This window comes from Hippoglossus hippoglossus, chromosome 1 (genome assembly GCF_009819705.1).
Source record: "Hippoglossus hippoglossus isolate fHipHip1 chromosome 1, fHipHip1.pri, whole genome shotgun sequence".
NCBI lineage: Eukaryota > Metazoa > Chordata > Actinopteri > Pleuronectiformes > Pleuronectidae > Hippoglossus > Hippoglossus hippoglossus.
The window spans coordinates 11,143,740-11,171,673 of record NC_047151.1 but is presented as its reverse complement, the minus strand read 5'-3'; the positions used below and the strand labels follow the sequence as shown (position 1 = coordinate 11,171,673).

Here is a 27,934-nt window from a genome sequence, read left to right as displayed (position 1 = left end):
ATATTTGAGTCCTGCCCCTAAAGTTACAATAATCGCAGCAGCAGCAGCAGCAGCAGCAGCGTCTCCACCACAACAACCAGCAACAGCAGCAGCAGCAGCGATGGCCGCTTTCCGCAGAGTGGCAGCTCTGGCCGGGAAGATGAACCTCTGGTCGGCGGGGAGAACAGAGCTGGTCGGCGGTCAGAGGCCCGGTGGAGGGAGAGCCCGGGGCTGTGTGGCGGTCGGGATGTGTGTCGCGGCGGGAGGCGCCGTGGCTCTTTACCTCTACAGCGACATGACGAGCGGCAGAGGCAGGAAGAGGATGGAGAGACACAGCATCAATGATTTACTGCCGACCATCCCCCGAGTCCAGGCGAAGGAGAAGGTAGGAGGCCCACAGTCTTTACTAGAACACCAGAGCTGCGAGCTGATGCTGAGTCTGTGGTCACATTTAAAAGTCTCCAGTATTGAGGGCCTCAGTGAGGAAGTGAAAACACAGCACCGAGAGCAAAGAGTATGTCCCTCCTCTAGGACAGCTACACGGGCCCACCTCTGCTCTGTGGCTGGCAGTGTGTGTATGTTTTCCTCTGAGCGGACACACTGTGTCATTCATCCCCAGTTCACCCACTGGAAACTGTGTCTCACTGTTTGGCTGCTAAACCACGTGCGCGCGCACGTCCAGGCCTGGCGCTCTCCTCTCGAGCTGGTGCTGAAATGACAACAAGACGCGGATGCCACTGCCAGAGCACCTGTGTGCAGATGTGTGTGAGCAGGGTGACATTGGTGAGACATTGGAATATCATAATGTAGGAATACTCAGATACATGTCAAAGTTGTGCATTCAACATTTTTACACAGGTTCAAAGTATAAGCAGAAAAATGTAGTTAAAGAGTAAAAGTGGAAAATCCATGTTCAGAACAATATGCAATAGTGTGTAAGTTTTAGGCACTGAAAGTAAACTGATCATACTTGTAGTTATCAGTGTCAGACAACTTCATGATGAGAATGTGGATAATAGATAAGAATATAAACGTCTAAAGTGCCTAAAACGTTTGCACAGTAATGTACATTTTATTGTTTGAGAGTAATGTATAAGCGTCACTTTTGCTTGTAAAGGTGGGGTTAATTTTAAATAATTAACTTACAATGGGTAGCTACAAGGCTACATCATGATATATTTGTTAATTCTATTTTGAATCCAAAATTTGAATCTGAAAGGTAACTTTAGACGTTAAATAAATTTCTCTTTAAAATGTCGTGGAGTCGAAATGTAAAGTAGCACAACATGAAATAAGTATAAGAACCTCAATACTTTACTAACAGTAATAGAGTCAATGTTACTTTCCATCCCACACAGTAATAGTTTAAAATGAGGTTGTTACTAAGTTCTACAAAATTATATATTTTTTCATTAAGTTTTCAAACAAAAGTGACTTTTCTCAGCTCCAGAGTCATTATTTGAATGATGTGATATCTGATTGTCTTATGTGGTAGTAATCTGAATATCTTTGTCTTTTAGCCTGTCGGTTTGACAAAACAACACCTTTAAAGATGCCAAAAATGACATTTAATAGACCGTATAGACAAAAGAGAACAATCAACAGATTAATTGCTGAGGTAAAGTAGTTAATTGCAGCCCCAGCTTCAAATCTATATATAACTTAAATGAATGTGCTTGTACATGCCTGTATTTCTGTACACATTTATATCAAATCTTTACTAATTCTTTCAGAATGAAAAGTTGACTATTATTATGAGCATCAAATCAGAATGCACAGAAATAAAGCCATAAAACTTGTATCTGCTAAACAACGGTTCATTTATTTCAAAACTCACATGTCCCTTTCAAACATATTATGATAAAGTTATGAGTTAAACAAATGTGGATATGGGATAAGATAAGATAAACTCCTCTTACCAAACTGCTGCCCCTCAGTCGAATTAGATCAGACAAATGAGTTTTGTCAAAGCATGAAAACAGGACAGAGTAAGTAAAGTTTATTTATTCAACACCTTTCATGGACACTACTTACACAGTGCTCCACAATCAAAGTGATAAAGTCAGAGTCAGAAGAGCCATTAGTGATAAGCAAAGGAGAATGAAAAGAGGACCATAATACAGTGGGGACTGTAGCTTGTTCAGAAACACAGAGCACACAGCTTCATCCTTCATCTGTTCGGTCACTGGTATCTCTTTTTCACATTAACTGCCATTCAACATAGGTCCACAGCTGGACCATGAGATTCAGTTGTTTTGAGCTTACTCTGATGTATTTTTCAGCTGTATGTTCCATGTGTAAAACTGTACCACACTCTACTATTTGGCGATGGGTATGCTGTTGAAACTTGCAGTGTTTTGCAATTATTTGTAAACCAGCTGAATTGAACTGGGAGCATTTGCTTATTGTAAGGTAGTAAATGAATCTAAAAGCCATCGTAAAACTGGTAATAATGTGAGGTATATACAGGTTGTATATGGAAAGCTGAATCTTCTAAACTGCCTGGGATAGAAGAGCTGCCTGCAGGGAAACCAGGATGAGGGAGGGGTAGCCAGAGTAGAAGATGGAGTCAGGCTACCTGACAGGTGAACATGTTGACAAGACAGCATCTCAACGTGGGAACAGGATAGCTCCAGTGAGGGAAAATGAAAAACAGTCTTGTATGACTCAGTAAAAGGTCGTCAATAAGGATTCAGGTAACAAGAAAACCGTGCTGGCAGGAAACAAAAAAGGGTCAGTTGAGGTAGAAACCTGGATGTCATAGACTTACTTACAACAACCATTGGCTGGGGACTAGGCCTAAAGGACATGGACAGGGCCAAGCTTTGCACAGGTTAGTCAAGACTTAAGAAGAGACTTGTGCCTCAAGTAGGGTGTAATGTTTAATAATTCATGGTTTACTTTATACACTTTTGTTATTTAAAGGTTCAGTGTGTAGAATTTAGTGACATCTAGTGGTGAAGTTGCATGTTGCAGCTGAAAACCCCTCACCTCGCCCTCCCCTTCCAAACATGAAAAAACCTGTAGTAGCCTTCAGATGTCATAAAAACTCAAAAGGTGTTTAGTTTGTCCAGTCTTTACCACTGTAAAAAAAAACATGGTAGCCTCCATAGAGAGGACTCGCTACTGATGTAAATATAAAGTATTTAAATATACATCACTGGGATTATTTTATATTAAATTTCTACCAAGAGATCCCTTTCACCTAAACCTTACACACTGAACCTTTAAACATATTGTTAACCAAAATGCTCCCACACTGACATAAATGTGCCCTGATGGTCTACAAGCTCTTGGTTATTATCCATCCACGGCTAAATAGGCCTAACCTTTACTGCAGGTGCAACCACTCAATCATGAATGGACCAAATATTTATCAAATATATAAATATACTATAAATGAGTTCTGTTACATTTGTAAAGTACTGAGAGCTCAACAGGCTGCAGCTGCAGTAGTAATAGCAGGTTGGTGTTAGGGTATCACAGTAACATCATCCTGTCTGAGATTGTGGGCGTTTGATCGCAGTTTCACAAAAGTTACACCCTTAGCCTCAAGTGACATCACTGGAGGCAATTATCAGATGTTTGCGCAGCTCCCTCTAGAGCCATAAAATGGCTTTACACAACTTTTTTCACATGAATAGCAATAAATAGACTTTGATGTGTAAAATTGGTGAAGTTCCCCTTTAAGAGCACAGTGAGAAAGAATGTGAAAAATGTTTTTACGAACAGTGTTAGCAACTTATGACACCTCAGATTGAAGATGACCTTTGTGAAGGTTTTACCTGGTTAGGTGTAACTGTAATTAAGGTGATCTGATGTCAGGAGGGAACTCGGGAGGATTAGAGTTCGCAGAGTGTGGCTGTGAGAAAACCCAGGAGATGGATGAAAGAGCTGCAGCTGTGCACAGAGAATACTGGGTTGCCTGAGGGGAAAACACCTGGAGCATCTGCCGAGCAGCCAGGAAAACAAGACGAGGCAACAGGAACAGGTTTAGTTTTGGGTTCATGACATTATAACCCAAAAACATGGTGCTGCAGTGTGAGTACTAACTCGCATTCAGATATTCTTTTTCCAAAGGAGATAACATTGCCTCTTCCATCACATTGTGCAGCACACGGCCTGTGAACCAAGTTTCCTTTTTGCAGAACTCTGTAAACTTCATTCATTAGTGAGAGTAACTGTGCTCTTCCTCTTGATTACAGTGCATTCCTATGAAGCCTAACACTCATCTCCTATTCCTGCGTTCAAAAGCCCCCTCGGTGAAGGCAGCTTCAAAGCTTTATGAATGAATCCGTGCGCTCATTAGCATGTTAGCTGAGCTGAGGAGGAACCTCGGTGCACCGGGCCCTGCAGCTAAACAGGGTTAAATTTGGAAACCTCTCTGCTAATTGCACAGCTCCATGCAGCACAATCTGTCGGCGTAGCACTTCTCCTACACTGCAGCTAATCAAGTTGAAGCGCTGGCTTCTGAGAGAAAGATGCTAATCAAGTAGAAAGAGTGTATGCATGAGTTTGTGTGCGTCGGTGTGAATGTGTGCATGCGTGTGTGTGTCCCTGTTCTGCGATTGCACTGTGCCAGAGGTGCTGACTCTATTTATAATCTCACAGAGCTAAATGGAGAGAGTTGATGCCAAGAATAGATGGATCTCCTCATTACGGAGGTTCAAAAGCAGTGGAGAGGCACATAGTGTTTAATGTGTGCCGTCTGCATGAGTGGCACAGCGCTCTGTCTTCACAGAAAGCTCTCACAGCTGGAGAAGTCGCACCGAATGTGATCAACTGAATGTCAGTCGTGTATTAATATTGCAGAAACCAGAATGTGGTATATGTGATTGCTTTGACTCTTACTGATGTCTGCAGGGACGTCCGTTTGACTTTGAAGACGGAGACGTGTACATGTCGTCCCACGAGCATCGTTTCCGCATGTTCAGCTCAGCGGAGTATGACGGGCAGCTGTACATGACCCCGCAGAACTTCATCGAGTCGGTCACCATGAATGAACCAAGAAGTAAGTATCACAGACGCACAAATCACCTTCCACTCTTGTGTTCAAAACTCTTGACCTGAAACAGAACAATAATAAAATGAATGGTCTTTCTATTCACTGTGAGATTAGAGCACATGCGGTTTATGTACAGTGTACAAAATAATGTGAATTTCAGTTGGAAAATGTATAAAGAATTTCTCCATCAGCTCAGTTACCGCAGGTCCCTTTTACAGTTGTAGAAAGAAAAGTCAACCAGCATCACCACAGGCCAAACAAACAATCCATTTCATAAAGGCAGGTTTAGATCGGAGCACTTGTGTTTTCCTTCTGTAACATTCTGCTGGACTCTATCTAGATTTTTATTTTGGCATCATCATACAGTAAATTTCTATTTCCCTGACAAAACTAACCTTATCCTGCTGTTTATAAATCTTGAAACATTCATATTACATCTGTTTACTGATATGATCCAAATATTAAAGTTTATTTTCCACATTTAGAGACTGGCATTTCTTTTTGTAAATATGCCTTTATGTACCTTTGATAACTCACTAAATTTGATGTGTTTGAGTTTGTAGATCTCCATCTGTGATCTAAATTTGATTCCCCAATGTGGATGTCAGCTCCAACATTAAAAATAGATCTTTGTGTTTGACTGAGACGATGTAAAACTCTTTAAAATCCATGGTTTAAAAAGGTCTCTGCTTTTTCTGTCAGCCTTCTGCCAGTCGAAACAGATTAGTCCTCGCCAGCCAGCCTCAAAGCAGATGGCTTTACCGCTATTGTTTAGTCTGAGGTTAATGTTAGTCACACACACACACACATGCACACACACATGCACACTTACACTGGTGTGTGTTTAAAAATGTCCTCACAGGTTGAGATTATCACAAACGCCCGTCCAAAAAGGCTACCATTCCTTTCTTCGGCAGGCATGTGATTGTATTGCGTGCAAACTGTGCACCTGTATGTGTGTGTTTACATCTACTGCGGCTCACTGACACACGATACAGCCGCACAAAGCCTCTCAGCAGCCGACATCCTCTAATGCGCCCTTTGAAGTTGAATTAGATGAACTTTGTTGTATAAAACAGAGCAAAAGTACTGCGTGCTCTTACAGGGACATTCCACAAACTACAAAGACAAGCACGGGGCACTTTAGACAGTACAAATGGGTCTGTGATGATGACACTGTATATACAGCGAGTGTGTCTGTGTGTGTTGGTGTGTGTGTGTGTGTGTGTGTGTGTGTGTGTGTGTGTGTGTGTGTGTTGTGACTGTACCCCGGCACATTTAGACCCATTTCTAGATCATACAGATGCTATCTGACTGAGCCCACCCAAACTCCTCTCCTCTTTCTCTCCTTCTTCTCCTCTCTTTTGTCTCGTTCCCTGGCAGACAAGAGGCCCTGGAGGTCCCTGACCAAACAGGTGGGAGACACACGCTTGATGCTGCTTTCTTCTGCTCCTCCGTGTTGCAGGCATCTGCTGCATGTCACATCTGTCGCTGGCTTTGTATAGGATGCAGGTTAAATCCAGGCTTTTCCACGAAGAGCTTTTTATTTAAATGTGAACGTCCTACTTTTAGCATCAGTGCATGTATCCACTGTTAGTATTTGTGTGGAATTACAGGACGATAGCATTTAACGCTGCCACCAGCACAAACACAGGGTTGCAATGATTGACAGTTCTGTTGGAAGGATATCTATTTTCAGTTTGTTAGACACCTCACTGGGATGATGATACACATTTATACTTTTACAAATATGAAATAAATGCAGTAATACACTAAATGTGTTCAAACAATATGCCATGGATGTCTCTTAATTGATCATCCATCTCATTCTTATCTTTTCTTTTCACACAGTATTAATTGACATTCACATACAACTTGATGCACTGTATTGTCAATACACCTGTTGACTTGTTTTGACACAAATCAGATGAACAGATGAAAATATGGACACAACCACGGTGGCATATTGTCGTGGAAATTTATCATGAGATTTGAAATAATGAGTTTCTCAGACCGGAGTGGCCTTAGAGTTTTAATTATTTGCTCTGCAGAGGGTTACACAGCCAGCAACATGGCTCAAAAAGGAGGGTTTTTATACAATGTGATAAAATGGTAAACAGAACCGAAAGCAGACAGGACCGTCTGCTGTCTGGCATCACTGTTACAAAAAGAGGAATCAAATCCAGCACACAGTTGCACAAATAAAGGTCAACAGGAGGTGGAAGACATTGATGTTGTATCAGCTAAGTGCACAGAAAACAGTCAAAACAGTAATAAGACATTGATCAGTGGAATTTTCCATTACAATATTTTTTCACAAATATTTATATTTTGAGTAAATGACACAATAAGATGGATAGTTTGGGTCTTTTCTCTGTCTGTTTCTGTCCATGTAAAAGTTGAAATTTGAAGTTTGAAGGTGAGGATTTGTGTTTTTACAGTGTATCTACTTGTGAATCTGTGTGTTTCTCATGTGTGTGTGTTTTTGTCAGGAGCTGGAGAAGATCCTGTCAGACACTCCCCAAGTATGGAGAGGATCCTCTAAACTGTTCCGCAACCTGAGAGAACGAGGTCGTAGAGCGTACACACACACACACACACACACACACACACACACACACAGGCGCACACACACGCACACACACCTACACACACACACACACACACACACACACACACACACACACACACACACACACAATCACAGGTGCAAAGGCACCTTAAACACCTTCACTAATATAATATTGCACATACATGCACTCACACTTCAAGACTCTTTAAACCCTGCTTTATTTGTTATCAGAGTAAATAAGCAGCAGTCAGATAATGACAAGGTCAGTGAATGTCAGTGGTTTAGGTTTTTGCCATTACAGTTTACATTTATTATATTTATAATTTGTATCGTGTTTCAATTTCGAGTCAGTGAGAAATTCAAGATTTCAATTTATTGACGTTTGTAAATTTTGCAGCTTTTCAGTACGGTTTCATGTGTTCATGTGCACCAGTGCTTACCTGCTGAGGTGTGACTAAATAGTACCTGTGAACTTGTGTGTGTGTGTGTGTCACTGTAGGTGGCTCTAATCCGAGGGTTGGCCAAACAACCTGCTGAAAAACACTGAAAATAAACCTCCTCTCCTCTCCTCTCCTCTCCTCCCCTCTCCTCTCCTCTCCTCTCCTCTCCTCTCCTCTCCTCTCCTCTCCGTTTCTGGAGTGTGTAACACAGGTTTCAAACAGTTTGAGAGTGAGTCCCCATGGTGATAATCACACACGCACACACAGACACACACTAGGATATGCTAAATATATCACACCCTGTGTGATGCATCCCCTCTCTCCCTCTATCATGATTGGGGGAAAGGAAAAGACAGAGACCAGAGGAGTGAGGGAGTGGAATGGATGAAAGGAGAAGTGGAGGGATGTAGATAAATTCTTATTATATAAAGGAAAAGAGAAGGTTTGTTTGAATTTATAGACAGTGCATGTCTATTAAAGTAAGTATTTGCTTGGGGCATATAACCATAAATGTTTGGGGCATATTGTCAAGTCCACAAACACACACTCTCACTGCTGCACAAACAGAACGTGGCCTGGAATTGTTGGAAATGGACAGTGTGTTGTTTTGCTCAGTGCTTATTCTCATATTTTTTCAGTGTCAGTGTCAGCTTTCCTCCAATCTGGTCTCTGATATAAGTTGTGTGACGAAGCTGTAAATGTGTGAGTGTCTGTGTGTGTGTGTGTGTGTGTGTGTGTGTGTGTGTGTGTGTGTGTGTGTGTGTGTGTGTGTGTGCGCACGCTTGCGTCTGAACATGCTCTCCTATTCATGCCATGATGAGCGAGGACAGTTGAGGTCCTTGGAATTGCCTTGGATTGCTGAGAATAACAGAGCTGTCTGTCAAACTGAGGAATGTAGCTTTACCAGAACATTAGTGTCTCTCTGTATGTGTGTGTGTGGGCTGCACAGCATGTCAGTATTGGTTGTTAATGTTTTACATAGTAACAGTAATGTTTTGACTTTGCTATAGCAACATTGGATGTGTTCAGCACTGTGATATATCATGGTGATAATGATTATAAATGTGGGTAGTTGACTGGTAACTTGAGTGAACTGACTGAGCTGATGTGCTGCAGGAGATTCGTGTTGATTCTCAGTGAGATATAAATGAGGAGCACTTGATTATTACATGGAATTATATGACTATTACAGTAATATGAAATGGATCTTTGAACACTTTTTAACCCTGTAAACGGCGAAAAAGTTCAGGAAGGTTATACAACAATATATTCATATATTTATATTTAGAGAGAGACAGAACAGCTATGCACAAATAGAACATATATTTTTTCACGATGAAGTTTAACCCTAATGTTAAACTCTTATTTAGATTCTGCAGAATAATATAATAAAAAATAATACAGATTCATGAGAATAATAAACACATTTTTAGGCTTCCCTTAAATGTTACAGTGTAAGAATTTAATAATATGAATAATAAGTAAATAAAGAAGGATTAAAATGTTTAAATTAATATATAAAGGTAATAAAATGGACATTTTGTTTTATTTTCTGTTTGTAATGATAATTGTTTCTTCTTCATGACATCAAAGATAATCAACCATTTACTGTAATTCAGTGATATATGGCCGATAGTGTGAGAGTTAAAACATGCAGAATGTGTTGTCGAAACCTGAGCAGTTTCAGAGTCTTTGCACAGTTCAGTCTACACAGAGAAAAGAGAATTCAATCCCAAACCAGCTCTCTCTTCTACTCAAAGCAGTCATGCATCAGGAAAACACAAGGCTCACATGGCTTCGAATAGTGTCCTGTTCACCTACACACACACACATGCACACACATAAACACACACGGGAAAGCAGTCTCCCGTAACACTCAAGCGAGTCACCCTGAACTATCTGAACGATCAGACACAGAGCGACAAAGAGGGAGAGAGATGAGATGGAGCTATACAGATTTCTAAATGGGCCTGAGGCAAGGAAGGATCACCTCCTAAAACATTTTTCACTTGCTTATCCAAACACAGACACACACACACACACACTCATCACACCCCTGCCAACCAGTGTCTTTACTCTGGACACTTGGGGTGTAGGAAAAGAAACGGTGTGTGGCCTAATAGCTTTTGGCAGCTCAGCTTGAAGAAGACACATTTAAAGATGCTATCTTCATGAAAGGAAGGATTATGTGTGTGTGTGTGTGTGTGTGTGTGTGTGTGTGTGTGTGTGTGTGTGTGTGTGTGTGTGCCAGTGTCAGGAGGCCCACGGTCTTTGAACATCTGTAAACATTGTGTGTGTTTGACCTTTTCTTTAACTGTCTCTATCTTGGCCTCGTTTCTAGGCATCATCTCTTACACAGAGTACCTGTTCCTGCTCTGCATCCTGACAAGTGAGTCTGTTCAACACGTTTTTTGAACAAAGACATGAACAAAGTCCAGATAATATGCAGACCCAATTATCCAGACGCTATGAGGACTTTGCCTTTCACATGTGAATAACACAGCAGGAGATTGTCCGGCTTAGACCCGTTCACAACGTCTGGATACAGCTTGTTGGAGACAGGACCTTAGGGCTGGACGCGACATATGTCTGGAGCAAGCGAATCAGACATTTGCGTTTACACATATAGCTCCTCTGGATAATTTCAGGAAAATGCGCACGTCTGAAAGCAGCTTTATACCTCTTTTACACCAAAATTAGCAGGTATACGCAGTGTACGAGTAAACCTGCTAAATGCGACTGACTCCTTTCAGTGCATGTCTGAAAGTTTCTCTCTACACATCCCTCTTCTATCATTCGCTCTCTTTCCCCTTAGCAGTATAAACTGTCCCTCTTTTAAAGAGAACAAAGTCAGTGGAGCTACGGTGCACGGTCTGAACTATGCTCGGGCCCACCCAGGACTTAACAAGACACAATTATGACGCAGCACGGGTGGATTTCCCCTCGCCCTTAGGGTACGAGAGAAATTAAGAGACACAGAAAAAGAAAGAAAAAGGAGAAAAGTAAAAATATTTTTCGTGCTGTCAATTCTTTTTTTAACGTCTTCTTCTCCTGCCGTCGGAACCAGAAATTTAAGTCTTTTCTCTCAGCATATTTGAAATGAAAAATTACTGGCACAGTTTTGGCATCTGCTGTAGCTCAGTATGTGCCCACATAAAATGAGAGAGCAGCCATTAATCATGACCACATTAATCAGGAACTCTGCTGAGGGATTTTAATATTTCTGTCTGATCAATTTAATATATGTTCATTTAAATTCAGAGGGGGAGAGAGAGAGAGAAAGAAAGCTAATCTAAAATACATGTATGACCAGTTGTATGCGGTGTATAGATTTAGCTCACAGTCCTGTAAACTGTAGATTAATCCCCCCCCCCCCCCCCCCCCACTGTCTTGTCCTATATGCCACTTCTTCTATTTCTGGTTTCAAAATTACCTTTAACACATGCTCACACTCACCCTATGTGCTCTCCTCTCTGTTTTCTAGAGCCCCATGCTGGTTTTAAGATTGCTTTCAATATGTTTGATGCAGACGGCAACCAGATGGTGGACAAGAGGGAGTTCTTGGTGGTGAGTCGTGATACTGAGAGAAAATCCTCCCTTGGCTGAATTTCCATGATATAATATTCACATCTCTTTTTGCTCCCATCACAACAGAGAAGTGTTGTGAAGGTTTTAATATAATAATCAGTGTTAATAATTAGTCTCAACCACGCTTATCCTCTAAGGGTTGTTGGTGCGACTTTGGCTGAGAGGTGGAGTATATTACTATCATCTAATTTCTATATGGTCTTATAGAGAGAACATGAACAAAATAAAAACAGAGACATAATCTATGTTTTTACCTTCCTTTTATTCCAACCACCTTAAGCTGTAGCTATATTTTTCAACTTTAAAGCATTTAAAATGTCTGATTTCGATTCAGTGTCTCTGTGGAGGCTGGTGGGAGTGGGATGGTGCATCAGCGGGAGTGGGTGGGAGTGGTGGAAAGCCCTGTGGGAGCAGACAGGTGTGGAAAACAAAAAAAATTCCCACATTGCGGCTTCGGCAGTAGGCTTTGATTTTTGCCGGCTAGTGACACATGTGGTCAAATGAGGAGAGTATTTGACTTAAATGCAGATCAGACTGTGTATAAAGATGGATGATGCATCTACAATTCCTCCCACTATCCAGAAATGAACGCTGCCATTTTGTGCATTTAGAGCCAGATTCTGCAAATCAGTGACTGGGAGGATGGAGCTGCGGCAGCGAGGTCCTGTTAATGCACGCGCATGGCTTCCCTTTTGGGGAGTTGTCATTTTGTCTATATTTATATACAGTCTATGGGTCACACAGACATATCCGTTTATAATCAAAAATAAAATTGTGTGTTGATTTAAGTTAATAATAGAATTTTATAATGAAAAATATATAAGAGCTCAACGTGCGCTGAAAGTAAAATAAAATCAACGACCACTCGCCTGATAGTGATTTCTGTGCAGCTAAAGTTGTTTCCTGCCGCATGATTGAGTATTGATCAATAGGCTACTTATATATCTGTGAAAATAAGTCACATCCGAAGCCAAACTAGAAAACCAACACTCTCATAGTCATTAAGTCAAAAGAGCGGCGCTGGAATCACATCACAGACCAGTCTGAACGAGTCACTGACCCTGTGAACCCAGTGGATGTTTTACACATGAGCATTTAAGCTTCAAACGGAGCTTTAGATCTGACTTTGAATCGTCAAAGAGATCCTGATTCTTACTCTCGTTACAGCTTCAGGAGATCTTCCGGAAGAAAAACGAGAAGAAGGGACGGAAGGGAGATGCTGAAAAGTCAGCACAGTTGGTAAGAACGACGGTAACGTGGGACCAGAGTGTGTGTGTGTGTGTTTGTGATGGATACAAGTGGATTGTAGATCTATAAAATCGTCACTGATGTTGCTATTGTCAGTGTTTAATATTGCTGAATAACAAAATGCTCTGATTTTATAGAGGTTGTAGTTTCTTATTTAACAGTGAAAAGTTAACCTTACTGTTTCTGTTACGTGCCTCTTCAAATGGCATTTGAATACATCCATGTACATCTCATGTCACCTCTGGAAGGTGAGTGCTGCGTCAAACTGTGGATGTGGATGTATTGAAAATGACACGTCATCACCCAAGTTAGTTGTCGTCTGTATTGAAGCAGGTGTTAGTTACAGTTAAACCCTTTATGTGACCACGTTGGATTGCATGCTGCCTTATAGAAGCTGTTTCTGACACTGTGTTATGTCCTGTGATTTTAATGTGTACTGACGGTTATCCCTACTGTTATATCGGATACACTCTCAAATCAATATGTCTTTCTCAGCACAACTGTGGTCGACATTTAGGAACAGCACTGGTCAGCTTGATTTATTCCACTGCATCTTTCCATCACTGGTTTTATTATTATGACTATCAATGAAAAGCATTCAAGGGGAAATGCATACCCTACACGCTGTGCTGTATATATATATATGACTTCTTTGTGACCTCTTCATGACAACACTTATCATATGATTGGGGAACATTTCCTATCGATATAAGTCTATGTAACTATTATTTGCAGAGATATTTTGCTAAATATTTTTTTCCTGACCATATTTTTGTTGACCTTTGATCAATCAGCTGATCTAGAGATACCCTCATAATTAGAAACCTACATTGGATGTTCTAAGTTTGTCTTTTTCCAAGAATTTGAAAAATTTACAATGAATCTACAATCAGTAGAGTGCATACCTCCATCAAGGCCCAACAGTCTCCTTATGAAACCACATTTAAATTCACTAGATTCAGACATGCCTGATATATGTCGTCAAGATTCTTGAGTTATTCTCTGAAATATCAACATGTTGAAAAATGTTGAATAATTCCTTATGTCACAATGGTAAAGAAAGTAGAACAAAAATCTTGGATCTGTCCCCAGATCTGCACCCAAATAGTATTGGGTTCTTTCCTGATCCATACCACATCCTCCCCATAGGTTTTGTGGTAATCTGTCCAGTGGTTTTTGTGTAATCCTGCTAACAGACCAGTGAAATCCACCACTGCTGAAGAGACCGGAAAGAAATGCACAGAAATTAACACGAAACAAAGTTAGGTGTCCACCACACTCACAGTTTGACACCAACGACCTCTGGGAAGTGCAGTGTAGTGTTGTAACTCAGTGTGTGTTGTTCTGAAATGTAATCACAGATGTGTTCAAAAGGACACATCTCTCTGCAAAGTGTATCCACAGCCTTTTTCCTTGCATGTACTAACATGTCTTTTACCTTCTCTCCTCCTCCTCCTCTCTACTCCTCCTCCTCTCTGGCTGCATGCTCTGACCTTCTCTTCCTCATGTCTCTCTCTGTGTGTTAGAGTATGCAGCTGTATGGATATCAGGTTGCCCCCATGAACAGCGTATGTATCCAAAACCATATCCCCTTAGTGTCCTCTCTGCTTTTCTTAAGATGTTAAAGGAACAAGCTTTGTGTTTTCATGTGAAAGAAAAAGGAGTTTTACCTGCCAACACATTCAATAAAAATCGAATGTGTTGGCAGGTGAGGCATATATAATAAATACATATATTTAGCATTTTAAATATAAAATTTCAGCAAACTCTTCTCCACTCTGTGTTTGACTGATTAAAAACCGCTGTAATATTTTCTAGTATTTTTTTTACCCTTTTTTTAAGGTAAAGATAATTCTCTACTCAAGTGTAATTAAAATAAATACAAAAATACAATTTTACTCCTATTGCTTTCAAGTTAGGTGATAAATACGATACGACTCTCCTATCTATCTGCTGATTAAGGAGCCATAGCCAGTTAGCTTAGCTTAGCATAAATACGGGAAACAGCTGAAAACATCTTACCTGGCTCAGTCAGTTTATAGGCACCGATTAAGCTCACTAATTAAAGTGTTGTAACTTGACCCTACTGGTTATCAGACTGGGCAAGAAAGCAAAATATGCAATTCCAATAGGTCTGTTTACACTAAAAGTAAATTGTTGTGACACATTATGGCAGTATAGGAGAGACATAGAGATATATAATGAAGAGAGATATGGTGACTGTAGTTATTAGACCTATAACAGATTCATATAACAAGTGAGTCTTCATGACTTTATCACCAGTTTCACAACCTCAAAGGCACTTAGCTATAATGAAATCTGGTAGCCTTTGCAGATGTAAATGACAATTACATAGGGATATCAATAGGACTGTGTAATGCAAATATCTCAAAGCCTTAACCCTGCCCCAGTCCATGTCTCTCTTTTCGAAGTAAAATGTACTCATAGGCTCTTTGAAAGGATGGATTCAATTCAAGACAGGGTGTCCATCTGTCAGGTCCGCTGGTCAGTGATTGATCGAGGGGGGGAGGAATGGCGAGAGAGAGAGATGGCATAAAAAAGGGTAATAGATTTAAGGGGTCAGGAGAAATGGACTCTTACGAATAAGAGAGTGATGTAATTTAGAATGATTTGAGAAGCTCAGAACTCTAAACACAATCAGACGGGGTCAATTTTAGACACGTGTTGTTTGTGTGTGCGTGTGTGTGTTGTGGAGATTTTGTGAAAAAACATTTTGAGGGAGGTTTCGCCTACAGACAGAAACTGTCTTCTGGACATTCACATTTCCACTCTAAAGAAAGCCAACAAGTTGCATTTGTCTATTTGTGAGAGATGGTTTTCTAATGATTCATAATAAAAGAAGTACTTTTTTCTCTTGAAGAAAACCCTAATACACATATATATTCTATAGAATGATTATCACATACCAAATAAGGCTGGAAATAACTGTCAAAATTAAACTAGCAAGAAATAATGGAGTATTTGAAATTTGGACACTTTATGTTCAAAATGTTATTTCAAACAAATGTTCCCTTGAGACACAACATCCACTGTTGACGTCTGCCCACCCTGAGTAGTGATGAAGATTTCCTGATGGAGATAGAGGACAGTGTGGAAAATCCATTATGGGGACATACGGGCACCGTTCACGACCTGCACACTATCAACCATTAGTCTGTATTTGGACTATGAGCTAGCTCTCTCTCTCTCTCTCTCTCTCTCTCTCTCTCTCTCTCTCTCTCTCTCTCTCTCTCTCTCTCTCTCTATCTCTCTGTCTGTCTTTTACACACACACACACACACACACACATGCTCCTGGTCCTGTCAGTGTTGTGATGGATGGCTGCATTGTCACTGTGAAGTTAAGAGCGGTGCAGGGTCATGTTAAAATGGCTGCTGCTGCCTCCTCCCTGGAGAGCAGGACGAGGTGGGTGGTCAGGGAGCTCGACACTGTGGTTGGTTGGTTTGTCAGCTTTTTTCAACATGGGGAGCTATAGTTTAATGGGCTCAGTGGAGGGAAACCTTTTTAGGGTGTAAAAATTGCGCATTTGCCGCAGAGATTAATTAGATACACAGTTTTATTTTATTTTATTTAGATTTTTTTTTGTATTCACTGCTGACTCAGCACAAAGGCAAAGTAATGACATGGTCGATTTAGTGATTTAATTATAGAAACATTACAGCAGAGTCCCCATCAATAATCCATATGTTATGTTAAATGGTAAATAATCTTTGCGTATGTGAACATATTTTTCTGAATTAAAGCGAATGGTCTAATTTTACAATAGAATCAAATATTGCAAAAAAGGACAGATCAATATAAATCATTTTAGCCTAATTTCTCTTTCCCCAGTCTTATTACTATTCACTATATGTTTTGCCTTGTTTAGCATAATGGTTTCTCATATTGGGTAGATCCGGATTAAGTATTTTTTACCTATGATTGCTACTGTATTTGACACTGTTCATGCATATGCTATATATGTATCTGTTTTAATTTCAAAATAAGATGAAAAGTTAACTTCCTGAATCTATGTATGTATTATAAGAAGTAATAGAGTGAATATTGGAAGCTGGAGTTGACCCTGGCCCTGCTTGACCGCTCCCACAGGTGCTAAAAAAAGACAGTCAGGAGTTTATGGCGCGGAGTTACTGGGACGTTCTGAGGCGAAGTGCCAGTCAAGTCCTGTTTTCTGACCTGGCCGAGGTACATAGACCCAACTGTCCTCTGTCCCTTTATCACTTCATCTGTCACCCTTCACTCTTCATCTTTCAGATCCCTCTAGATTGTGTAGATCCTCCAAATATCCCTGTAGGCCCGGAGTAATGTAGCTGCATCAAGCTTGGCCAGAATAAGAAAAGAAAAGTTATGAAATAAAATGAAAGCAACAAAATAAAGGCTTTACTTGACATGGAAGCATGGAAGGCATAAATAAGGCAAACAATGGTACCTTGACATGCCTTAGTGTTCATATGTTCATGGCTAAAATAGAAAGAAAGAATAAGAAGTTTTTTGTCAATGTGGGCCCATTGAAAAATATTATGTTCATCTTAACTCTTTCATTCTGGTTTGGCTTGATACTGATGATGTTTGTAGACTCATCTCTCATCTATTTGTCTTCCTTCACAAAATGTTATTTAAGATATAGGATTCCTGCTTATCTTTTCCAGCATCCCTCTTTTTTGTCCTACCACATTCTGTTTTATACAAATCCTTTATCAATTTAGGTTACTCACACAGGTTTCCTGACATTAATTTGATGTGGGTGAGCTAAAATACTTGCTTCGCTCATGTCCATCACATTGATCTTTTTCTAATATTGAGATAGATTTATGGCAAAACCATTTTTTTTTTCTCTCTTTGACTGACCTATTACATTTCCATGAGATCTGCAATAATCTCAGCTTCCTCCTCCCTAACCCATTTCATTTCTGATGAACAAATATAACAGGATGCCTTTTCTATATATTTGTTCTAACTGATAATTTATGTGTTTGAAGAAATTAACTCTTTGTTTTTGGTGTAGTGTTCTGTTGCGACAGCACTGATCCATGAACATTAGTTAGAAGAAAGAATGTAATGTCCATACAGTAATAGCCTGTTTCTCAACTGCCTTCTGTTATTCTGCTTTTGTATGTGTATCTGTGCCTTGTTATCTGTGCCGTGTTGTGGCCAGTGTTGTAGCTTTGTGGTCAGATCATATTCACTTTACACATGTTTAATGACGCTGGTATATGATAATAAGAAGGCTGACTGCAGAGCACCTACAAAAACCTTGATCATTAGCACCACTCACTCACACTGCATCACGTAGAATATATGATGAATTTTAAGTACAGTAATCTCCTGCTTTTATACTTTGAAATACATTTAGAAATATTTATACATAATTTATCACTGGCTTGAGCAATTCACTCTAAGTGGTGACCTGAACGACATGTGGCGATTGAGGCGATTGATACATTCAATTAACCCTTGAAAGCTTCCACTTCAAAGATAATACAGCTAAAGTGTTATTTATTATTTATTTATATCACATTTAAGAAATCTAGTACAGAATTAATAGGAAAAACAAGACAAAGAGTCATGTAACAAGCTCTGTGAGGCTGCGTGTAGGTCTTGTGCTGCCAAACACTAATGTTAGCATACTAACCTGCTCACAACAACAATACTAACATGCTAATGTTTACCAGGGCTAATGTTTACCATGTTCTCCATCTTAGCTAACACTTGCTAATCAACACCAAACACAGAGAACAGTTGAGCCTGATGGGTGTGTCAGCTAGACTGTCGTCAAAAAACAAGTTTAGCATAAATTGAATCTTTTACCTGATCGTGGCCATTCATGCTCAGGAAAGGGTTCACCAAAGTTATAACAGTTCAGTCAGAAGAGGACATGAAGTTCCGTGGTTAGCAATCCAATAGCCAAATTGATTTGTCACCAAAAGAATATTCTCTACTCTATATGAAGATGGATGACATGACAGCTCCCCAAAAGTGAAGCCAAAGCATCTTGATCACCCCCTGGTGGCTGGCTGCAAGTAAAGGTCATAAACCCTGCCTCCTCTTTGTTAGTGGATGGAACATTCACCAAAATAGATATTTATATGATTTTTTCCAAATGATGGTATCTGTCATTTCTTATCACACTGACAAGGGTTCATTCAAGTTTTCATTTATCCAGTGAATTCTGTTTTCAATATTTGATGATTTAAAACCAGGGTGAATAGATGAATGGTCGAGCATGTGTATCAGTGGGACCTCAATATCACGGCTCCATCCCACAATCGCCACTGCATACTCGGTCTACAAATGACGTCATCAGCACAAGATGGCAGCATTCTTATCTGGGATGTTATGGCTTCATTTCTGGATAGTGGGAGAAAGTGGAGATGAGTTATCCATCTTTATATACAGTCTATGTATGGGCCACAAATATTTATATAAAATAACCTTCTATATATTAAGATTTTTCTGTCTGTTGGACTTACCAAACGATGGACAGGCATAGAGCCACTCCACTAGAATGTGTAAAGATCTGTTACAAGCAAAGAAACAACAAACATGATAATCTCATTTTGTGCCAATATTTAGAAAACTCCTATTAATTTTGACCTTTTTGTGGTATGTTCATGTGCACCACTGATAGGTGTAACATAAGGTGATGGTGCAGGTAACAATTAATAGCAGTTAGCACAGCGCTAGCAGGCTAGCTGACTAATGACAGGCTGTTCACTGTGGTGGCAGCGGAAGCTGAGGTGGCGGTAATGACAGTGGAGCGTAATGGGGCTGACCTTGTATTTACACCGAGCAGCCTTTCATCTGCCGGGATGTCAGACGGACAGAGGGGACGAATCAGACAAAGAGGGGGAGGCAGGGGTGAGAAAAATAAAGGAAGAATAACAGAGACATTGAAAGTGTGCGGGATTACGAAATATACGTGCTACGATTATTAAACAAAACAAAAAAAGTGAGACAGTGGTGACAGTAGAAGCCAAAAGAGGAATAAAATCTGTCAGATCCAATAAGTAGGAAAACCTCAGGGTGTAGCAAAAGGAAGAGATAAAATCACAGAGACAACAAACAGGTGAGAGAGGCCCAAAGGAGATGACACAGGTCAGCAGAGAGAACAAATGTTCAGGAACAAAGTGGGAGTGTGGGGGGGGGGGGGGTAGGGAAGCACATTTAGGGGAAAAGAAAGAAACAGGTTGTATTTAGAGAAAGATGTGTTTACTCAACAGATTAGTCACCATTATACCTCTTTGCTTTTGTCTGGAGAAGGAGGGAGTGACTGACAGGCAGAGAGGGGGGAGGGAAAGAGCAAATCACCTCCATGTTTGTCAGGTGAAGGAGGCACTGACGGTTACGAGGAGAAGGGAGATCAGGGTAATCAGATCGGGGGCCAGGTAAGAGGGGAAAGAAGAGATAAAAGAGCGATAGAGAGAGGGTGGGAGGTAAAGAGCAGAGGGGGGGGGGCGCAGGAGGGGAGAGAAGAACAGGTCATGGGGAGGGAAAGGAGGGGGAGGTGTTTTTACCCTGGAAGGTGGGACTGACCGACAGTCTGACTGACTTGACTAAAGACCGACGACGAGCTCTTCCTCTGAGGTGTTACTCACAGGTGAGGAAGACTGTTTAGTGTTTACATCAGTAATGACTGTTTTTGCCTTTGACTCCGTGATCAAAGCTCTCACACACACACACACACACTCACTCACACATACGTAGATAGACAAATAGGCACATGCATGCACCAGGTGTTGGCTCGTGCCTTGTGGGCGTGGTAACCATTACGTCCTCACTGGGATGATGAGCTCACACCGCTGCTCACACACTTCCAGGAATGATAAGCTTGTTATGATCAGGTCGGGATTACGTCAAGTTAGACTGACATGGGTTCATGAAGGGCCAATATTAATACCAATAGCTTGATAGCTTGACTATCATTTAGTTTAGGGGAAATAAAGGTGGGAAAAAAAAGAACTGATAATGTATTGACAAAGGAAAAATTCTGAACTTTTCTCTAGTAAGTCATCTTAATTTAAAATAAATAATTGATACATGGATAAAAACCTTTCTAATAGATAATGTAGCATATACCTCCTGTATGCTTATTAGTTGCATCAGTTATGAAATGATTACTTCTTAAAGCTGTACTAATCGATATTTATTATATTAACAATGGCTCAAATTATTTTGTATAATATGAAATGTTTTCCTTGTAATCATTAGCCCACTAAAAATATGACTTGACAGTTTCCCCTCAGTTCTACAAAGTATTTTAGCACCTTTGAGCTCATTGTTTTGGTTTTATGGACCAAAGTTGACTATTTTGGTCTCATCAACCTTCTTTCCAGCTGCTGCAGGCTGCTGCTGTTCAGCTTGATATAACATGAAGCATTTAACAGCTAAAGAGACAGATAGAAAGCTCAGGAGTTGGTGGAGACCAAAACTGAGCTAGAATATTGTGAATATTGGAGCTTTATTTACCAGGAGGCCAGAAAACAAACTTAAAATTGAACTTGTTAACTGTAACGACTTAGTAAAGTCAAAATAAATTAGTTTTGGATTAACAGCTTCTGTGCCCTTCAGCTGTTACTGCTGCTTTATCAGTCAGTATTGACGTACTTTTAGTTTGATCGACTTGTAGACCAATCCTATTGGAATTACAATTGGGACAAAGCATAAAACGCACTGCAACAGTGATTAAGCAGCGATCGGATTCATTGTGAATCCCTTTATCACATTTTACCAAACATAAACAAATGGTTATCTTGTTTTCAGAGAAAAACATCAAATAGTTTTACATTAGGAAATAAACTTGGGAATAGGGAAAGCATTCAAGAGGGGCCAACACACACCACCTGGATGCTGTCTAGATATTATGAACAGCTCATGTGTCATGAAGGCAAAAGTTATGAGTCAGTTTTAAGATAAAAGAGCAAAAAGTGTTTTGTCCCGTTGTCCGTAATCAGAGGGTTAATTATAAGACCCTCGAGTATGTGAGACACAGAAAACAAGACACCGAAATGATATGTCTGTGTTTATATGAAGGAAATCCTCCTTTGTCCCTAATCAAAGACTGAAAGACCAGACTGCAGCGTGAATCAGAAACAGACACTGGGTGTCACTCTGACGTTCTTGGTCCGAAAACAGAGTTAACTTTGAACTTTTTAGTCTCAGAGTTACCAGTCTGCATCTATTACAGCAAAATTTACTTGAGAGTGCTCTATTTGGAATTTGGTTGGTGCCGTTATCTACCACATCTCACAGTCTAGAGAATATTACCAGTGTGCATGCAAGTAGCTAAGACTGAGATCCATAACCTGATTTAGCTGACTCCTCTTAATGCTTACCTAGACAATGGACTTTTTCCAGTGGGCTTTTTAGTTCATCAATCAACCATCTCTCCCAACCTAAGAAGATGTAATCAACAAGTTAGGATAGAAGCACAAAAAGATTTCCCCTGTCTCATAAAATCATTTAAAATGTTTCTATCTTGTAAAACTGGAGGTTTCAGGAATCTAAAAAAATTTGTGAAGATAAAAATCACTGTAGCATAAATTGTATAGAAATATGAAACCATTGATGAATCATAAAGGTTAACTGTGCTTTATTTTAAGGGTTAAATAACAAAAAGGTGGATCCAGTGATCAATCGACTTTACATTTTAGAAACTTGTTGATGTCACCTATCCCAGCCATATGTAATATATCGCCAATATAATCTTCAGTATCTTTTTACCTTAACTTTCACCCAGGTCACTATGCACAGTTTTCTCTCTGTTATTATTTCTGATATAAATATTACACCAATCAAGCACAACAAAAATCTTGACTGTAAAACACATCTTCCTTTTTGTTTTTGTAAACCTCTGTTATCTTGTTTGACAATTTCTTCCCATCCCACATCGGATTTTAGGATTTTACCCTCGAGGTAGAACCTTGAATGGCATTGTGGCGATGATGATGATTATTATGATGATGCTGATGGAAATGGCACAAAAGGCTCTTCCTCCTTATAGAGGGACATGAGATTTCCCCCGATCTGATGTCTGCATATTCCTCAGCATGGCCCTGGATTGGACAGAGGGTGGGGAGGTTGGCTGGGTGGGGGCATGGCAGGGAGAGAGTTAAAAAAGACGAGCTGTTGAAGTCGTATCTCTTTGCCCTGATGCTGGCTGACCTTTTTTTTTTTTTCTGGAATCGCCCAAAAGCACAGTCACCTTTTTCTAAGATAGACATTGAGAACTACACACTTTAACTGTGAGGTTCAAAAATGATCTCATCTTACTCTTACTCAGTGTTAAACCACAGCATAAACAAATAGCATAAACAGGACAAAGCCTATTAAAAGGGCTTTAAATGACCAGGACGTAAGACCGACAGACATGTAAACGCACCCATGATTGTCATCGTTTGATGGAAAAAGGTGGATCCGCTCACATTCTCTGCATTTGTGCTAATGTGGGTTTTTATTTTTATTTTGAACGACTGCTGTTTGTGATTTGAGGTTCTGTTCGGGTGTGGCGATATGGCATTCGCAGACAAATGCATGAGATGTGGTGTGCCTGTGTACTCTGTCACTATGCCAGCTTGGTGTTTTGTATGTGTCTGTCTCGCCCTTAGCTCTTCCACATGTCTTCTTTCCCTCTCGTCTACAGCCTTGCTGACCTCTGTCTGTCCCTGTCTTTTTGTCTATGCTTTGCTGCAACCTGAATTCTCCTCCTGTCGTTGTTTCTGTTTCATGCTGCTACAGCAACACTCCTCGCCAGTCTAGGCTGCAGGGAGAGAATTCAGCTTGGTACCTTTCACTTTGTGTTACTGATTTGATAAAATCGCTGATGCAGCTGATCTTGACTCTCAACAGAAACATTTAAACCATTAAACCTGTAAATTTGTTGCTCATACTCAATTTTACTGAAACAATACTATTGAAGAGGTTGAACTTGAACTATTGCTGCCTAGACTGGTATGTTGATGTCACAACGTTGGCTTATCGTCTGTCTCAGCTTATTCATTTTAACGACAGTTTGTCATTGCTCATCTGGTGCACGTTCTGCACACGTGCAGCAGAAACCCGCTTCCTGCTCGGCTGGCACCACAGTCGCTATATTGGATTGATGATGGACTTATCCTGCCCTCTGCTTCTCCTCCAATCACATTGATTAGTTGATCAGTAGCCACTCATTGATCCTTTCTGTTATTCCTCCCTCTGTGATGATTCTTAGCGAGCAGAAGAGACTATTACAATCGACACCACCCTGCTGGTCCATTTCTTTGGGAAGAAAGGGAAGGCAGAGCTGACGTTTGATGACTTCTACAGGTACGAAGTGATGGGACTCAATAGAGCGCATTCCTCCGCCAAGGCCCAAAATGTGTCAAATGTGTTAAATCAAGACCCATTAATTATTCCCTGGGAAAATAGTGAAAGAATGTTGGAAAAAGCATCTTGCAATATTAAAGAAAGTTAGGTAAATTCCTGCGAACAAAAATTGAATGGGTCTTTCCCTGACTCATCCTGCAAAATTTCACCAGATTTCACAGAATCCATTCAGCCTTTCTTGTTTAATCTTGCTTACAAACCAGATGGTGAAAACATACTCTCCTTGGTGGATGTAGCAATATTCACTGGACATCATAATATGAGTGATAAAAACTCAACCTAATCACAAATGTTAAAAACATGCTTCTTTATTTCCAAAATGGAATTTTCCATCTTCTCCTCCTCAGGTTTATGGACAACCTGCAGACAGAAGTGTTGGAAATTGAGTTTCTGACCTACTCTAAAGGAATGACCACCATCAGCGAGGAAGACTTTGCAAAAATCCTTCTGCGCTTCACCAATGTGGAGAACATCAGCGCCTACCTGGAGAATGTCCGACAGTGTATACCTGATGAGAAGGTGCAGTACATACACTCACACACTTATTTTACTCTGACACGTGATACTTGAGAGTCATACGCTTTACTTAAGATAACACCAGATACATTTCCTTGTCTTTTATCCACCTGTCCAATCTCTTCTTCCTCCTCTCTGTGTGTCCCTGCCTTCCAGCCATCTTGTGCGTCCGTAATTTCCCACCGCTGTCTCTGCCTGAGGCTGTTGTGACTCTCCACACTTTAATGCTCCACTGCCTCACTTGACAAAACACACTACCACAAACACTTACAGCACTTTCAGCAATATCTATCTATCTATCTATCTATCTATCTATCTATCTATCTATCTATCTATCTATCTATCTATCTATCTGTCTGTCTGTCTGTCTGTCTGTCTGTCTGTCTGTCTGTCTGTCTGTCTGTCTGTCTGTCTGTCTGTAGTCTTTATGCAACCCAACTCTATATTTCTGTCCCTCCCGTCTGTCCTCTTCATGCTGTGGAAGAAGCAGGAGGTTGGTCTCTGCATCGTACGGCACGCAGCCTGCGGATACGTTCTGTCAGTCTCTCCTGCTACTTTAGGCCGCCATCTTGTTTGTGTGACCATATAAGGGATGGCTTGACTGCTCGTTACGCTATTTTTGATCTGCATCTTTTCCTGTAAACCTACAGTAACTGAATGTCTTAATTATTCTTGAATTAATGTAATTTTTATGTGTAACATTAGTTACCAATCTAGCTTTTCAATGTAATAGGTTGGATCTTGATTCATAGCAAACAGCATGTGGCGGTCATCATGACACTTACATGTTATTGAAAGCACAATATCTTTACATAAAGGAAATCATCTGGCTTGACAGTCACATCTACACTGTACAGTCACATGTCGTCTGACCTGCCAGCCCAGTGTGGCTTCATCTTATCACTGTATGCAGCTACTTCCGGGTTATGACACACTGCAAGAAGGCTGCTGTTTATTTTTCCATATCATGCACATACAACCCCTTCATTAATGGCTTACTGTGTCATTCATTTCACTATTTTGTGGGATCTCTTGATGCTGAGTTGTTTTCCTTATTATTTTGGTGAGTTAATAATTCAGATGAGAGCTGAAGGAATGATGTATGCATGTCTGTCAGGATGGCCGTCTGCTCTGAAACAGTCATTATCATCTATTTCAAGAAGAATATTTTGTCAGTCTTCTGCCTTTATTCACTTTCTGGGCTGCTGAGAGTCTTACTTTTGTTTTGCCTCTGGCGTTTCAGGGAATCACCTTCGATGAGTTCAGATCCTTCTTCCAGTTCCTCAACAACCTTGAGGACTTCGCCATCGCCATGCAGATGTATAACTTTGCCTCTCGCTCAATTGGACAAGGTAGGAAGAGAGCGGTGGGAACAAGTGTTGCAGGCACTGAGGGTCACACTCACTGATTTATTCTGATTTAAATCCTCAAAATATAATATTTTTTCTCTTCCACCAGATGAATTTGCAAGAGCAGTGTATGTAGCCACTGGGCTGAAGCTGACACGTCACCTTGTAAACACCATCTTCAAGATTTTTGACGTAGATCACGACGATCAGCTCTCCTACAAGGAGTTCATCGGCATCATGAAGGACCGGCTGCACAGAGGAGGCAGGGTGAGGGGCCGTGCACAAGAGAAATATGGAGATTGAGATTAGGTGGTAGGATTTAGTGACATCTAGCTGTGTAGTTGCATATTGCAACCAACTGCACTCAGACTTGCAAACACTTTTCCTGATATTCAGCAAGCATCACTTACACTGCAGAAAAGTAAAGGTGTAAGTTGTATTTCTGATTCTGTCTTGGCCTCACAGTCTTGGCTTCTTAACAAAGTTGTCTTTCTTCATCTCCCTTTGTCTCTAATGCACTTGTATCTTCTCGCTCCTCTCTGTTTTTCCACCATCATCCTAACATGCACACCTTCTTCTCCATCCCCATTCACCCCCCCCTCCTCTGTCTCTTTTCTCTCTCCTGCATCTTCGCTGCGTTCTGTCACGATGTCTTTCTCGTGACCTCTCAGGGCTATAAAGCTGTTGCACGAGCCACCTCTTTTAAATCCTGTCTGAAGAAGGAGCTGGCCACCAGATAAGTATTACTAACAACAACCAACTACAGAAACAGTTAGATTTCCATTATAGCTACAGTTTGATTATGAGAAAGTGATAACAGCAGCAGTCACATTAATACTTCATCTTTCCTCTACTACAACATTCGATCTTTATCAGCCGCATCATGACAGGATTAAATGAGTTTCTTAAATGTAAATGGTGTTTTTATCCTATTATATTAGGAAAGTACAACAAGTCCACTATTGTACAACTTACTTACAACACTGCATTGGCTTCTGTAAATATCTGAATGCAAAGGGCAATATGACATCAAACTTCAAACATCTCTCACTCACCTGTTTTACATTTTATTATATTGGTCTAGAGTCACTCCCTGGTCCTACTGCAGTGCATTGACATAATGTGGAAATGTGAATTTAGTCATGTGGAAGCCATATTATTACAGTACAGTGAGTTTTCCACTTTTTCTCTTACATAGTATACACATGCTTAAGAAATACTTCCAGTCATTTTTCACTCAGTAAAAACACATTTTCTACATTACAACAAAGTGCACCTGTAGGCATACAGAGTTTCAGGATATTTTATTTATGGAGAATCCAGCAAGTTCAAAACTATAAAGTACTCAGAGTGTTGTTGAGCTCTTGAAACCTCACCTTCTCATGGATGAGATAAAGAAACACCATTGCTGAAATTATATTTACTCTTCATTGAAATCACAGTTTAAAAGACTTCTGCCTCCAAACATGACTTTGTCTCCCTTTGTTCTGTGTGCACCAGGTGAAGGGTCAACACTACACCTCCTTCTCCAGCTGCGTTCGCTCTGAGGCCAGGAGACAAGTTCACCAGCTCTGGAGGAGGTACAAGGAGAAGTCGTAGAAGTGGACGCAGACAGACTGCAGAAGAAAACCTGGAGGAAGAAGATTTTTTTTAAACCAAGATGACTGAGGTCTGACTTTCAAAGTCAGTAGCCTGAGTTAGCAAACAAGGACACATCTCCAAATCAAAAATAACTCTACAAGCATGACTGCACACAGTGAATGGTGCTCTGTATGCTGATGATAAGCAACATGACATGTTTCCTGTTTTCCCTTTTCTCCTTATTCCAAGTATGATTTACAGAGCTTACTGACAA

The 27,934-nt window shown here is 40.4% G+C and overlaps 1 protein-coding gene across 4 annotated transcripts; it reads left to right on the top strand.

Annotated features, from left to right (window-relative positions):
* Window positions 1–2: 2 nt before the first annotated feature.
* Window positions 3–27,803, top strand: micu3a (mitochondrial calcium uptake family, member 3a). Of its 4 annotated transcripts, XM_034598807.1 has the most exons (16): window positions 3–364; window positions 4,843–4,990; window positions 6,368–6,399; window positions 7,477–7,555; window positions 10,338–10,385; window positions 11,481–11,563; window positions 12,752–12,823; window positions 14,359–14,400; window positions 16,943–17,038; window positions 24,060–24,154; window positions 24,562–24,733; window positions 25,218–25,223; window positions 25,974–26,082; window positions 26,189–26,346; window positions 26,751–26,815; window positions 27,577–27,803. In XM_034598807.1, exons 1-16 carry the CDS (start codon window positions 101–103, stop codon window positions 27,581–27,583), a joined length of 1,476 nt encoding a protein of 491 aa, XP_034454698.1. In that variant the 5' UTR covers window positions 3–100; the 3' UTR covers window positions 27,584–27,803. The 4 variants fall into 4 exon arrangements, with proteins under 4 accessions (XP_034454698.1, XP_034454710.1, XP_034454705.1 ...); XM_034598819.1 differs by lacking the exon at window positions 16,943–17,038; XM_034598814.1 differs by lacking the exon at window positions 25,218–25,223.
* Window positions 27,804–27,934: the final 131 nt, after the last annotated feature.

Coding starts and splice junctions, on each gene's coding strand:
- micu3a (XM_034598807.1), top strand. CDS start 101: ATGGCCGCTTTCCGCAGAGTGGCAGCTCTGGCCGGGAAGATGAACCTC. Junction 6,400..7,476: donor GGAGGTCCCTGACCAAACAG/GTGGGAGACACA, acceptor TGTTTTTGTCAG/GAGCTGGAGAAGATCCTGTC. Junction 17,039..24,059: donor TGTTTTCTGACCTGGCCGAG/GTACATAGACCC, acceptor GATGATTCTTAG/CGAGCAGAAGAGACTATTAC.